The 16250-nt window shown below is 33.6% G+C and overlaps 1 protein-coding gene across 4 annotated transcripts in view; it reads left to right on the top strand.

Moving 5' to 3' along the window:
* Positions 1–16250, top strand: part of AP3B1 (adaptor related protein complex 3 subunit beta 1) — a 261873-nt gene that overhangs the window by 78848 nt on the left and 166775 nt on the right. For all 4 annotated transcript variants that reach the window (XM_053224248.1, XM_015072097.3, XM_053224255.1 and 1 more), the window contains exon 7: positions 2863–3045. In XM_053224248.1, coding sequence (XP_053080223.1) covers positions 2863–3045 — 183 coding nt within the window. The remainder of the gene's footprint in view (positions 1–2862; positions 3046–16250) is intronic.

Here is a 16250-nt window from a genome sequence, read left to right as displayed (position 1 = left end):
ATTGGTAGTTCATAACTAAATTATAGGGGTAAGACACCATTTTATAGGTTATTGATTTAATGTTGGTAAAAGCTTCACTGTAGTGGGCAAAAAAAAACCCCACACCTCTGATTTTGTGCAGATGTTTTATTGTGATAGATCTATTATCCAGCTATTAGAAGATAAATGACTGATCTTTCCCATTTTCCATGCCTCAAGAAAATTGAAATAAGAAGGGGAATATCATTTGGGCTGTATGATTAGGGCAGGTTGGATGGCCATTAATTTAAGAGAAGAAAATCTTGGCAGCATTGGCCAACTTATACCATATTATCAATCAAACCTTGATGCACTTCTTGTGATGACCCAGCACTCTCAGGTTTTTGCAACGTTAATTAGAATTCATGACAAAATAGATGCAAGGAAACGTTTTGTACCCTTCATAATTTTATAGAAAATTTATTGTTATTAGAGGAACCATTTGCTTAGTGTGATTTTTTTCATTACCGGCTTGTCAACTAGCATAGATAATCTGGAGAAAATATGAACTCCATAGATGGGGTGTCACTTTTGTTGATGGTTCATGTAGTTTACCTTGGAGCACAGCTAATGGCTGAAGTTCATAGCAACAGCACAGAAAAACGTGGCAACCAAGGGAAGATAAATGAACCATGTTTATAGCTTTAATATAAAAAATACATAAATGGAAAACTGCATTTGAATTTGATGAGCTCATTGCTAGTTTTGTTGGAGTGATTTATTTTTCACCTTATATAAAAAGCTACTATTGACACAGTGAAATGGAAATTAACTGTGTGTTTTTGGGAAACCAATATTTTTGGTTTTAAAATCTGAGTAGGTCATTTTATTTTAATTCTGGAAGTTTTATAGAATATTGAACATTTAGTAGACCAAAATTATCGATTCTGGCATTGGTTAGCCTAGGGTCAGTTTGTTAAATCCATACGATAAAATATCTAAGATGGTCAGCTTTATTTTGTGAAGGTTCTTTTCTTTATATTCTTCCTAATTATTTTTGTTTTCTTAAACTTTATTTGTACTTAAGTAATTAGTTTCTTTTTCCATGTTTTCTGTTAATACTTCAGAATTATGTTGTACCTATAGCTCTTGGTGTAATAAATTTAATACCTTTTGGTAGCTGATTTTTCTTTTAATTGTTTGGTGTCTACTAAACACTTAGAAAAAAATCTGGTAGTGTTAGGCAAAATAACTTGATTTTACATAGTATTTCTTTAATTGAAACTTTGTTGGATTGCTGCTTCAATTTCACTGACTATTGTATTCTAAGCGGTATTATTTATTTTTGTACTTTAATATCCTTTACCAATTCATATGTGTGTCTTAATGTAAGATTGGCCTAAATATAAAATATATAGATGGATAGATCTATTTCACAAATACTAAAGTTATTCTATAGTTTGAGGTCATAAACTTTGTTGTTTTTAAGGGATTTTTAAATAATACTAATTCTAACCATTTAGAAATATGATTATCACAGAATATAATTTTTGAAGAGTGATTTATGCAGAAGGTATCAAAATGTGGAGATGAAAACATGAACTTAACATCCTTTCCATATCAATAGCAAATGGGAAATTATATGTATAATACATTTTTTATTTAGTTCACACAAATAATCAATTCTTTGCTTTTTCGATTGAAGTGCATTCATGCTGGGACCAGCAGGCACCAGTACATGGGCAGGGCTGGAGTCAATAAATGCAGCTTCACGTTTATACTGATTGGTAATTCATAAAATTCCCACAGGACTGGAAACTTGTTTAGCATAATAGCAAGTCTATATTCTGAGCTGTTTTCTTTCAATTGTATTGTTGGTTGCATATTAATAAACTAAATGTCAGCCAAGTAGAGGGACAAACACTAAAAATACGAATATCATTGTATCTAATATTTTTCAAAAAGTACCATTTCAGTAAGTTACATTTCTATTTAATTGCTTATTTTAAGTCATTGGGGAAATTTTAGACACTAAAATGAAGATCCCTAGTGTTTAGAAAGAATATGATATTAATTTATTTTTTCAACAGTATTACATTTTGGCTAACTGCACATATATCAATGGTACATATATAGAAGTATTTGTATATTATGTATTCTGCTTAGCTTGTATCTTTATACCAAAGATATCTTAATTTTACCACTTTGTATGACAATTACAAAACAGCATGTATGGTTCATTAATTGGTCTTTGAGGGAGCTGTCTTTTGTTGGTAATATATTATTTCAATTTATACACATTGTTATATAGGTTATATAAAATTTTAGCCTTTGTATTTTCTTTGTAAATATATTGGTAAAAATTAACAGGTGGATTAAAATGTTGAAGATTTGAAAGTGTTTTGTACCAGAAACACTTACAAGTTCCTCAAACACTTTAAGATGAATTCATTGTCATTCTCATTTTAAACTGACATGATGTGGTCTTTGTTATTGTCTTGATTTTTCTGAATGTTATGTACTAAATAATAAGTCTTTAGATTGGAATTTAGGTTAGCTTAAAAATGAAAAATGTACATGACGAATATGTTGAGTCCATCCATGTGTGAACAATTCATTGATATTTAACGTGACAAAAAAATTGTTGGATTTGTAGTACTGATACTTCTCTAATTGTAATACTTCAGGAAGGTATTAGCTTTTCAGACATGTTACAGCTATAAAAATTCTTTGAGTGAGTGACACTTAAAATTTGTTATTTAAACAATCATTTTGTTAATTAAATAACTGAATTCTTTAAACATTCATTGTCATAACACTGATTGTATCTCTGTAATGCCTAAATAGAATCTTTGATGGGGAGGAAGACATTTTTTAATGAGTTACTATTTCTTTCTTTTCTAGCTGGTAGCTGGCAGTGTTGTGATGGCTTTTGAAGAAGTATGCCCGGATAGAATAGATCTGATTCACAAGAATTACCGCAAGCTCTGTAATTTACTAGTTGATGTAGAAGAGTGGGGGCAGGTTGTCATAATCCACATGCTAACTCGATATGCTCGTACACAGTTTGTCAGTCCTTGGAAAGAGGTAAGTGTTGAACAATCTTCCACTTAATGAAGATTAAGAACATGGATGGGCTTTTAAAAATGTGTATAGGAGTAAGATAATAGAAGTCTGCATATTTATGGAGGACTTTTTTTTCTTATGTTCTTTTGGAAAGCAGAAAATAAATATAAATGCGAGGATAATTTTTCGTTATTTTGGTACCGATTGACCTGTCTTTAATGACATAGTGTATAAACTTTTAGCATGATACCTGGCAGGAGGCCCTTGTTAGGAGCAGCAGCGTGATACAGTGTTTTCAGGGATATTGCCAAATCATGGATTTTTTTGCAGTTTGTTGCTTTCATATCTTCAAGTCTCAACTGCTCAAGTGATTCAATCGTACAAGTGGGTAATGTGCTTCTAGCACATGTAAATTTAAGAGAATATCTTGCCTTTAATGGTAAATATTACTGACCTTTAAAGTACTTTTTCCTAGTTTTGTATTTTAAAATGTTTGTTTTCCTTTTTTTCACTTAAGCTAATAGAATTTTAGTAAAATTAATAATTAAATATGCCTTAAAAAGAAGTTGTTTTCTTTGTGCATATTAAAATTAGAGGTATACCTACCAAGACACATACCTTCTTGTTACTTTATTGACGATTGAAAAAATTTTACTGCATAGTTTGCAATAGCGATCTCTGTGTGTATATATTTAATATTTAAGTGTAAGTTTTAAGCTTGTTTAAAAAAAGAAATCATTAAATATTATAAGACTAGCACATTCATTCTCATCTTGTGATATTTCTTTTTTGTCTTTTTCAAAAGCAGGTGGAAGTGGGTGGGAGGGAGGTTGGACAAAATGAGTGAAAGGGAGTGGGAAGTACAGGCTTCCAATTATGGAATGAATAAGTCATGGAGATGAAAGGTACAGCGCAGGGAATATATTCAGTAGTATCATAATAGTGTTGTATGGTGACAGACGGTAGCTACACTTGTGGTGAGCACAGCAGAATGTGTAGAGTTGTGGAATCTCTATGTTGTACACCTGAAACTAATGGAACATGTGTCAACTACATTTAAATTAAAAAAAGGTATAATACTTTTTTAAAAGTAAAATCTATAATAGATTTTTAAAATCAACTGTGTAAAAAGTAAAAGATCAAAAATCCCCCAATTATGTCATAATAGTTTGTATAGAAACTCAAGCGTAGGGCTTGAGTGCTTACTACATTTCACTTTTGTTATTTAGAAATAAAGGAAGTGGAAAACGTATGTAGAATGGAGGAATGTTCATAGTACATACTTTAAGATGTCATGTTAAACTTTCAGATTTTTAAAGAAGTTTAAATGTTTAAAATGTTCATCAGTGCTTTTTACGGTAACTAAGTATTATTCATACTAAAAAGTACTTAAAAATTTTTAAAGTGTATCTTTATCCAGAAGACTATCTGTATTACTGACTCCATCTTAATTTTAATATTAAGAAAGTATTTAGGTTATTTAAAATTGAAGTATGTTTTGAGTTATTCATATATAAAAGTCTCATGCCATATAAGACTCTTAAATTAATTGCTTTTTTATATAAAATAAATTGTATTAATCATTGAGCAAAGTAAATTTCTGATGGCACTTTTGCTGGATTAAGCAACGACATGCCAGTGCTATAAAAGTCTTGGCCCTTTCATGTAAATGATAACTTTGACAAGAGATTTTTGTTGCTAATGATAGCTTGTTTGATTTGAGCCGGTCCTTTTCCAGAGTGCTCTTTAGATATTTTGTTTTCCTGTTGTAAGGTTATTATAAAGTAATTTTGCCGTATCTAACCACTGTCATTCTTTGATAAGATTTTAAATTTTACTTCCCGGTCACCATCAAATCATTTTCAGTATCTGTATGCAAATGATCCTTTGCTTTGTTATTATGTAGAAATTACAGTTAAAATCTTTCCTTGCCATATCTTCTAAAAATATGTAACAGACTTTAAAATCTCTACTTTTGTAGTTTGTCTATTTGTGTTTCTGTTCCTTGAATTATATTTCATGTTATTTTACATAAAAGTCATGTTTAAAGCTATTTACAAAGCCAGGAAGTTAAATTTTGTACTGCCATATATATTTACTCTTTTGACAGATAATTTGACAAATTGGGGCTATATGTATTCCTTGTGTTTTCACATGTGGATTCTTTGGACATTAATTATTACAAACATGGGATGGAATCCCGTCATTGTCCTGGGTACATTGAAACTGGGCTCAGTAATTTCTTACCTTTGCCACTTACTTGCATTCTGACCTTGGCATTTTCTCTACATTATGTGGTTAATAGACTTAATTCACTCGTTTTCAGATGTGCACCTCAGGCCTCAGGATGCTGTAACATTGCCACAGGAACAACCCTGGGGTGGTGGTGGGGGGCGGGGGGACAGTGGTGCTCTAGACTCTGCAGCTCTCTGGGTTCTTGCTTCTGTTCCAGACAGAGCAGCCTTCATCTTTGTCCGCCCTTCATATACAGCTTTGAATATGGCTTCCTTTGAGAAAGATTCCTTGGCTTAAAGAAAAAAAAAAAAAGACAAGAAGAAAACCTTACTAAAAATAGAAGATTTCTAAGGGTTTAGGTAACTATAAACATAACTTTTTTTTTTAATTGTACAATGAGGTCAGGCACATGGTGAAATAAAAGCGAAGTCGTCCTTCTCATATCATAACCTCTTGGTTGACCCCTTAGAGGCAACTGCTTAATTTCCGTTGTTGTAGTGGTTATAAATTTTACTTTGGATAACATATTTCACTTTATTTGTTAATTTAAAGTGGTATCAGTTGATTCCAAAATAATCAAGATAACAGGCTTGTGTCTCTTTGTATACATATGTATTCTGTTCGGTACCAGCAGGAAAGATTCGAAAGGGTCATTCTTTATTGCAGTATTAGAAGCAAGGGATTGTCCAAGATGTTAGACTTTTAGCACAGATACATTTTATAAAATTAAAGTTCAAATGGTTATCATCATTTAGACCATGTTCATGCTTACTCTTTGAGTTAACCCATCTCAGACTTTCTCTGTGGCTTGTTAGAATTCTGTTTCACTGAGCAACTTTTGAGGGAGCAGTCCAAGCACTTGTAGCCTTGGAGAGTTTATGGCTTACACTTTAACTTGCATCCATCTTTTTAGGACTGTACATGGTAATTTTAACTTTAAAATTTGGCAGCCTGAATCATGAAGCTGGAAGAAACTTAGGAGGATTCTGCATTTATATCTGCTTTCATTTTTCAGTTCTCATGTTGTAGAAAGCCTATCATGCGGTAAAGAACTGCTAAGAATGTTACGGGATAGAAAGACAAGTGGATCAGTATGCTAGCATAGTCATTGCTGACTTGTTAAAATCCTTTTTTATCTTTTCACCTTCAGGTCTTGAATGTGTTTTTTTTTTCCATGCAATGAGCAGAATATAAAGGTGGTCATTCTAGCACCTCATCCCCATTTACATACAGGCAGAAGTCACTTATATAAATGCTATATGAACACCATATTATGATATATAAAGAGTCATTTGTCTTGAAGTAAAAGATTTTACAAATGAGAAAACGGTCTCACTAAAATTATAGATTAATTTAAAAGTTATTTAAAGGAAAAAACTGCCTTTAAATACTAAATTTATTAAAATCAAGGGGTTTCTCAGATACTAAGATAATATATGAAAAATAATACTGTGATACTTTAAATTTAACAGTTTATTATTTTGCTGTACTTTGTAGTATTTTATTTGAGGTAGGACGGTAACGATTATTAGACCCATTTTATAGATGAAGAAACTGAGGCATATAATGTTTAACAACTCATAGAAGATAATATTGCTTATAAAATGTGGAACCACAAATATAAACAGAGTAATCTGATGCCTAGATCAGATTTATATTTTGATGTATATCCTATATATTCTATTACCTCATGACTTTTAATTTTTTTTTTCAACGTTTATTTATTTTTGGGACAGAGAGAGACAGAGCATGGACGGGGGAGGGTCAGAGAGAGAGGGAGACACAGAATCTGAAACAGGCTCCAGGCTCTGAGCCATCAGCCCAGAGCCCGACGCGGGGCTCGAACTCACGGACCGCGAGATCGTGACCTGGCTGAAGTCGGGCGCTTAACCGACTGCGCCACCCAGGCGCCCCTTGACTTTTAAGTTAAAGTGTCTTTTTGCTTACTTTAGTAACTTTCTCTTTTTGTTTACTGCATCCTGGTTGAAGCCATTTTTGACGTTTCCCGCCCCGCCCCCCCCCCCCCCCCCAATCCACGGTGCTTAGATATTGCAGTTAGCTAACAACTATAATTAAATTTGCTTTTCAGAGAGAAAAATCATGTTTCTTGTTGAATTTTTAAAATATTTGTTTATAAACTTGAAAGGTAGCAAAATTATTTTTTTGAGGGATTGGAAATTAGTAGAAACCTTTTTTGAGATGAGCTGATGTAACATGCTTTTGTCAATAAGTTCTCAGATGAACACATCATATACAAACAAGCTTCTTCGGGGCAGAAGAGATTTTTAATTTAGTTTATTTGCATCATTATAGATCAGTATTTAGGCTGTTTATATGTAAATGTATGATTTGAGGAACAATTAAGTGTTGACAAAGTATATTGCAGTCATATCAATTGCAGTGCATTTTCCATAATTTTTCTAACTGACATCTTTGATGATAAATAGTGGATGCCAAGTCAAAGCCGATTATACAGTGCACTAGGAATTCATGGGGCTGTCAGGGAGAAGACCGATTGACTTTAAATTTACATATTAATGAGAAGATTTGTTAAGAGGGTGCTTGACTATAGAAAATAACAGCGTATTTATAGGGCACGACATTTTATAAATAAAGCTGATGCAGGAAAATGGAAATTAAACCTTTTAGGTTAATAAATTCAAGAGACTGCTAAAATGCATATTTGCATTTTTATTTTCTCAAATTTACCTTACTCTTTACAGTACATGTAGGTGTTTTTTTTATTCTAGGTCAAGTTTGTATAATTTTCAAGGATATAAAATTACTTAAAGATTTTCTTTGTGTCATTCAAGCCTATTATGGGAGAATACTTGAAGCATAAATGTAAACCTCTAATACTAAAGTTACTTTCGTAGAAAAAATGAATTTTAGAAAATAAATGTTATAAAACACTAAGTAAATTTTAAGAGTATTAAAAAAACCCAAAACCCTTTAGTGGTATTAATTATAAACCAAAATAAAGCTCGGGTTCTGGGGCCTGAGAAAGGTTTTTAATTTTATGAATTTAGCTCTTTAACCTTAAACTTTCTCTAGGAGATGACAGTTTTGCAAGAATTACCAATTTTTTTTACTTTCATGATTTAGAACTTCAAACTTTATGTACTCGCGGTTACTTTTTGCATATGAATCCAGCTAATATAATTCTAGTGGCATTATGCATGCCATTTTGAAATTTGGAGTGATGAATTTATTTTTATTTCTCTCAGTATATCTGTATTTCAATTATAAAACCTTAGGTGGGTGTAAGAAAGTTCCAGTTTAGAATTTCGTTTAAAGTATTTTTGAGATAAATTCCTTAAGTTTTTTAGGGACAGCTGTAAAGTAAGAACTAATCCAAACACAAAATTAATATACGTAGTTCTTGATTGGCAATTTTCTGAAAATACAAAGGTACTGTGAGAGTCCACCATATCCTGTCTTCCAGGACCTACATGTTAGAGATTATTTTTTATTCAGTTTTAATTTTCTTTACAAGTTAATTTTCTTTGTAAAATACATTTTGTATTGTGTCTTACTAATGAACTATTTTTGAATCTCTTGTGCGTAATTTTTAAATAACAGTAGGGAGGAGTTATGGTAGGATCCGTGCTGTACAATTCAAATACAAAAGTTTTTTGTGCACTTTTTCAGGCACCTATTGATAAAGAGTTCAATATGCAGTTTATTGGGAAACTGTGGACCACTAGCAGATATTGAAATGGGGTTTCCCTCTCTCCATTAGTTATGAAGTATTTATCTTAAAAATTCCTTATTCTTCTTCTTGTTCATAATTTATTTTTGGTTGGATTTTTTAATCCATGAAGTTTCCTTTTTTTTTTTTTAATTTTTTTTTTAATGTTTATTTATTTTTGAGACAGAGAGAGACAGAGCATGAACGGGGGAGGGTCAGAGAGAGAGGGAGACACAGAATCTGAAACAGGCTCCAGGCTCTGAGCTGTCAGCACAGAGCCCAACACGGGGCTCGAACTCACAGACCGTGAGATCACGACCTGAGCCAAAGTCGGATGCTTAACCGACTGAGCCACCCAGGCGCCCCTGAAGTTTCCTTTTGAAAAATATTTTAGGGCACCTGGGTGGCTCAGTTGGTTAAGCGTGGGACTCTTGGTTTTGGCTCAGGTCATAAATCTCAGGGTTGTGAGATCCAGCCCTGCATTGGGCTCCATGCTGGGTGTGGAGCTTGCTTGAGATGCTCTGTCTCCCTCTGCCTCTCCCCCACTTGCACCCACACACGCTCTCACTCAAAAAAAATAAAAAGTAAAAAAACAAAAAATATATTTTAATCCTTATCCAAGTAGACATGTACGTGCTTTAAAAAAGTAAATTACATAATACCACCTGCCTTGTAAGAAACATTTTCCTGTTCCACCCTTCCCCATGCCTGGATTTAGCTACCTCCAATTCTTTTAGACACGTGTGTATTTAACTTTCTCCGTTTCTCAGTAATACGCATATTTTTTAGTAATACGCACATATTGCTGTTTCTTGATTTATGAATGACTTCCTATTATAGAAATGGAAGATTTGGCATTCTTGTCATATATTATCTCATAGTTTCACTCTGTCCCTATTCCATCTTTGCAATATAGTTTTATTAGAATTTTTAAATAATTGTATATTGTTCATTTAATTATGACTTGGGGAGGGGCAGAGAGAGAGGGAGAGAGAATCCCCAGCGGGCTGCACACTGGCAGCACAGTGCTGGATGTGGGTCTTGAGCCCACCAACTGTAAGATCATCATCTGAGCCTAAACCAAGAGTCGGAAGCTTAACCAACTGAGCCACCCATGTGTCCCGTCTTGTTACTTTTTTACTTGACATCTTGGTTGGATATAATACTGTTGGGTCACACCTTTTTTTCTTGTTCTTCAGAGAGCTCTCCTTGTAGGCACAGATTTTTTTCCTTTGCAGGTGATTTGGTTTTTTTGTTTGTATCCCAGAAAGCGGTTTTTTTCCCAACTCTATATATAAAGATTAGTGAAGTTGCCTCTTGATGCAGATCATTCTATCTGATCTACATATTTACTTCTTCATTTATTTTGTAGAATTTTTTGAATTCTTTTCTTTGATGTTCCAAGTTTTTTTTTCTTGCTCCGTTTGTCTTTTATATGCTTCATAAATACCAGTTATGCTATTTTACAGTCTTTGTGTACTCTCTGTCACCTTTAAAAAAGTTGCTTCAGTGTTTGTCTTTTTATTTGCATTTGTATTTCTCAAGTCTTTTTTTTTTTTTTTTTTTTTGGTAAGAGCATGAGTGATGGAGAGGCAGAGAGAGAGGGAGACAGAGAATTTGAACTAGGCTTAGCACAAAGCCCAGTCTGAGGCTCAAACCTGTGAACAGTGAGATCATGACCTGAGCTGAAGTCAAACATTTAACTGACTGAGCCACCCAGACACCCCTCAAGTCTTTTTGTCAGTAATTTGATTTTCAATGATCTTATCTGTCTTTAACAGTTTTTGTTTACTTTGATAATGATACTGCTTTGGGTTTTATTTTATTGTATTTATTTTGAGAGAGAGAGAGAGAGAGAGAGCACTCCTACAAGAGAGGGTCACAGAGAGAATCCTAAGCAGGCTCTGTGCCAGCACAGAGGCCAATTTGGGCTTGATCTCATGAACCGGCAGATCACGCCCTGAGCCGAAATCAAGAGTCAGACACTTAACTGACTGAGCCACCCAGGCACCCGCTTTGGATTTCACTTATTCAAGTTTCAGTCTTAGATTTCCTTTATTATATAGTTTTATCGTCTCATCTTTGAACTTCCATTTTCTTGAGTTCATGTTCAAGAACTTGAGCACCTCTTGGAGAATTTACTTTCGATACATAGGGAATATTTTTTTCCATAATGATTTGTCTTTTGTATTTTTAATGTGTGCTGTGAATATGTAGCATAGTTATTGTGCTGTTTTCATATTGAAAATACTTGGGAAGCCCTGGTACAGACATTCATTCTGACACAGTGTGACTTCTTAGTTTTGTACCCACACCTAAAGATAGTTTGTTTCTTCCTCTCAGTTTTCAATTTGAGGTGTATTTTATGTCATACTCTTTTTTGATTTAGTGGTAGCCTTAGGGCATTTGGGGAAAGGAGTAATTTTGGGGGTAGTAAATATAGCATCAGCAGAGATTGAAGTTGTTTTTTTAGAATGCCTGAGCAGTTTTTCTGGAATTTTCTTCAATGTTCATTATGAGTATTCGTACCACCTAGTATATTCCTATGGAAAGATATTCTTGATCTTTAAATTAATTTCTGTTATTCATTGCTTCATCCAAGAACTTTGTTGCTCAATAAAGTAGCTGCTAGCCACATGTGACTGTTTTAACTAAAATTGAAAATCAATTTTTCAGATGCATTAGCCACATTTTAAGTGCTCAGTAGTCGCACATGGCTAGTGCCTACTTATTAGATGGTGCTGATATAAAACGTTTCCTTTACCATAAAAGTTTCTTTTGGGCAGTGTTGCTCCAGAGTCTTCACTTCTTTCAGGGAGAGCCAGCTTTGTTGTTTACTCTGCCATGTGCTTCTCCTCAGCACCTATTTTCACCACTAACCCCCCTCACCACCCTACCCACCCATTAGATTGAAAAGATAAGAATAACTCTTCTTTGTTTTCTTCTAAATTTGGGGAGAAGGTTATTAATGAACATTCTCAGGAAGCAAGGAATATGTGTTTCTAAAATCTGCTGTTTAAAAAAAGCTTTGTTTAAAAAAAAAGTTTGTGCCAATAGATTATGACATTTGTTCCATTACAGTTGACTGTTTTTTGCTAGTTTTAATATTTTTATTTTCCTCACATTTTTTATATTGGGAAAAGAGATTACATTCTCTGTCTTTATTTTACCATCCTTTCTTAGAAGTCTCAAAATGTTCATAGTTTTAAGTATTTTATGACTTTTAACATGTACCAACTGAATTTTAGGAGGAGAGACTTAGAGTTTAAGGAGTTAAGAAAGGTTATTCATTCTTTTGCCCTTCTCTCATATCTGTCTGCTAAGTTTCCTCTTTTCTCTGAGCTTTTTTTTTATATTCTCCCATAGATACTTGTATTGTTGTAATGTCTCTTGACTGTATCATCCATTCATTTCCTCATATTTTTCTCTGTGTTTTATTATTCTAGCATAAAGGAGTGGATATAATTAATAATGAATCACCTGACAAGTCACTTATTTACATTTAATTTTGTGATTTTGCTGCTTAATAGTTTCTGTATTCACCTGAGAAAAGATGATTTTCTGTAAACTAATAATGTAATATGAAACATCCAGTTTTCTTCTATTCTGTGATTCATTTAGTTGTGTCTATGTATAGACTTTAGATGTCTGAGACATGTCTTAAAATCACTGAAGTCTTCCTGGAAGTAGCAAGCCTTCAGTAGATTCCACAGTTCTAAAATAGTCACATCAGACAGATTCTGCCAGTGTATTGTTGTCTAGGTGGTGTAGAGAATGCAGCACTGTTAATTGTCTCAAACAGCCACCCCCCATTGAAAGATCTTCCCTGCAAACATTTTCTACAGAGATTGAGCACCTGCATAGTTTTGAAGAAGCCATGTTGCTCTTGAGCCTAATGTAGTCTAGTTAATGTTAATAATTACATTCCTCTCGTAGGTGATGGGTTTAGGAATGGGCATATAATGCAGTTCTGGCTAATGGGATGTAATGGGAGGCATGAGAAAACTGAGATGTGGAGGGGGTATATGAAAAAGGTGTACTTTCACATAAAAAGCATCAAGACATTTGACTTGCAGTTGAGATATAGTACCTCATGAACTTAAGAGTTTCAGCTTCTAATAGAATGCCTTGATTGGGTTAACTCTCTAGAAATGTTTTGCAAACACCAGCTATCTAAAGTCACTGTAAGACAGCCACAAGTAGGAAAAAACTAGAGAGGATTCTGTATACGAAAGGCTGAAATTTCAAGGTGTGAGATTTTTGAGTTTGCAGGTTTTTGTCTGAGGTCACTCCTGTAACTCACATGGTAATGGAAAGAGCCACAGCCTTGCTTACCCAGCTGTCAGAGAACAGACTTCAAGACTGTCAGAATACCTAACATTTTGGAGGAAGTTCCAGAAGGGTGTGGGAACCACAGAAGGATGAACCCCCTGGAAATGCATGTGAACAGCATCCAAATCCTTGGCTGAACAATAAAAGTGGAGATGTATGAGAAAGACTCTAGTGGATGTAGTAAAAAAGCAGCTCCTGGAAGATAAAAAAGCTAAGTGGACATTCCCCTTGCTGGCCACATTAAGACAGAGTTTGGAGTTTGAGATCAGTAGCACACTAGTTATAACAAATATCAGTATACTTCAGAAGAATTCAGTACATTGTAAGTAAGACTTTTATAGTGTGTGGTTGATCGTGTCCAGAATGTACGTTTAAAAAATCAGTGCACATGAGAAACAAATGAATAACTGCTGCTCGAGAGAAAAAACAGTCAAGTAGAAAGTCACCTCAGGATAGTCAAGAAAAGGCAATTACAGGTAAATAAAAGCAGTTATATCTATGGCCAAAATACTAAAAGCAACATCGGCGTGTTGAATGAATACATGAGGAATCTCTTGGTTTCAGCTCCTATCATGATCTCAGGGTTTTTGAGTTTGAGCTCCGCTTTGGACTTTGCCCTGAGATTCTCTCTCTCCCCCTCTGTCTGCCCCTCACTTGCTCGCTTTCTCTTTCTCTGAAAATAAATAAATAAACATTTTTTTTAAGTTAAAAAAAGAAAGAACCAAATGGAAAATATAGGGCTGAAAAATACAATGATTAAATGAAAAGTATAGTAGATGGGCTTAACAGCTGAAAGGAGGCAGTAAAAGAGTCAAGAATCCTGAAGGTAAATCAGTAGAAATTTTTCAGTCTGAAAAACAGAAAAAGCAAGTGGAGAGTCTGAGAGCCTTGTGGAATAATATCAAACAGAATGAAATGCTTCTAACTGAAGTTCCAGAATGAGAGTAAAGAATGTGAATGAAACAGAATAAATACCTGAAGAAATAAAGACTGAAAGTTTTCAAATTTAGTTGAAGGGGGAAAATCCAAGCACACTGATCCAGGAAACTTATCAAATTCTCCAACAAAACAAGTAAAAAGTCACACTTCTATACATCATAGTCAAACTTCTGAAACCAAAAGGGAAAAAGAAAACAATGAAAGAGACAGAGATAAACTGCATTATATATAGAAGAACAATGATATGGCTAACTGCTGATCAGAAACAGTGGAATCTAAAAAGCAATGGAATATCATCTTTCAATTATTGACAGGAGAAACTGTCAACAAAGAATTCCGTATTAAACAAATCTAATCTTCAAAAATAAAAGTGGAATGGATACATTTTCAGATGAACAAAATTGAAAAATTCATACATGGGAAATATATAAGAAATACTACAAGAAATTGTTTAGGTTCAAGAGAACTGGTAACAGATGGTAATTCATAACTATAGAAGAGAATAAAGAATGAAAGAAATGGTATATATGTGGGTAAATATTATAAATTATTCCTTTTTTTTCTTTATTTAACATACAATTTTTGTAACACATAAACAAATTATCTATCTCTTTGTCTCTGGCAGTCATAGATTGTACTTACGCTTGAACTCTAAACTTTTGTGTACACCCAGGAAGCTGTAACCTTTGCCTACAGTGCCACAAAGTCTTTGTGTAGACGTATGTTTTTATTTCTGTAAGAGTGGAATTGCTGCATTGTGTAATAAATATATTCTTTTCCCCCTTCTTATCTCCACTTTCCACTCACTAAGCAGTCACTTCTAACTGTTAGCTCTGTATTTGACCAGTTATCCATATATTATTTTTAGAACAACTTGCTTACATAACTTTTAGCAGTGACTCAAAGGATATCACTTAATTTAGGTATATCAATATTTTGGAGTTAATGAAAAATAAGTGGTCCCTTTAAAATTTTCTATTTAAAGAGTTTTTATAACCTAGATTTTTTGCTTTTTAAAGTTTTTAAATTGTTGTTTTCTGGATCCCTATCCACCTTACTTTATCTACGGTATAGTTTTTTTTTTTTTTTTCTGTTTATATTTTAGAGTTCCCCATAAGACTAAAAAAAAACAGAAACTTTACTGATTTATTGCCTCCTCCATGAAATGTCCACAAATACTTCATAACCTCTGCTCTAACCCTATTCTTCTTTTTCATTGTTGTAAAGGAGAATTACATTTTTCAGTTTCAGTTCAGTAGACATCTACCTTCTCTAGTGTATTTTCTCTATTTCAGGGGTTAAGGTAAAGAAAGAATGAATACATGAGGAGTCATGATTAGTTCTACTTAGGTTGATTTTAATTTTATTTCATAATTTATGATTGAATGAAAACCACTCTAAAATGTATTCTGCTTAACAAAAAAGCAATTCATATTTATTCCCCATCATTAGATAGGGATTAGTTAGTTTTCAGATGATTAGGACCATTCTTTCTCATGTCTTGGAACCCTACTTAAGTTCCCCATTTGTCACAAGTATATTTTATTTCAGAAAAATTTGAAAAAATGCCTTATATAGATCTAGATTCCTTAGTAACAAAGTTTGGAAACTGCTGCATTCAGAAAGCTTGTTTCTTATGTATTGGAGCTGATCATTTAGTCATAAGAAATGAAAAGTGCTGTGGGCAATTGAACATTGTGAATTTTCATAGTGGCTCAACAGAAAGTTACTGGGCACAGGTGTTTCTGTAATTGTGATGTATGGGGGCAGATTCAGTGTTCAATGGTCCTCAAACCCACACTTCCACCTGTGTGGCATAGTGGTCACTGGGCTGTGATATAAAACATGTAAAGTGAAGAGCATAGCATTTACCACACGAAAGGAAAAAAGTCTCAAACCACTATGCATATCCTGGTTTGTTTTATATAGACCTAATTTTGGGGGAGGGAGATGACTTCTTTTTTTCCTTTGAGAAAAATATTAAATTTAAACTTTTATTAAACGTGACCCTTTTTCCGTAGTGAATGCA

The sequence above is a fragment of the Acinonyx jubatus genome, chromosome A1 (assembly GCF_027475565.1).
Source record: "Acinonyx jubatus isolate Ajub_Pintada_27869175 chromosome A1, VMU_Ajub_asm_v1.0, whole genome shotgun sequence".
Taxonomy (NCBI): Eukaryota; Metazoa; Chordata; class Mammalia; order Carnivora; family Felidae; genus Acinonyx; species Acinonyx jubatus.
This window is presented reverse-complemented; position numbering and strand designations above follow the sequence as displayed.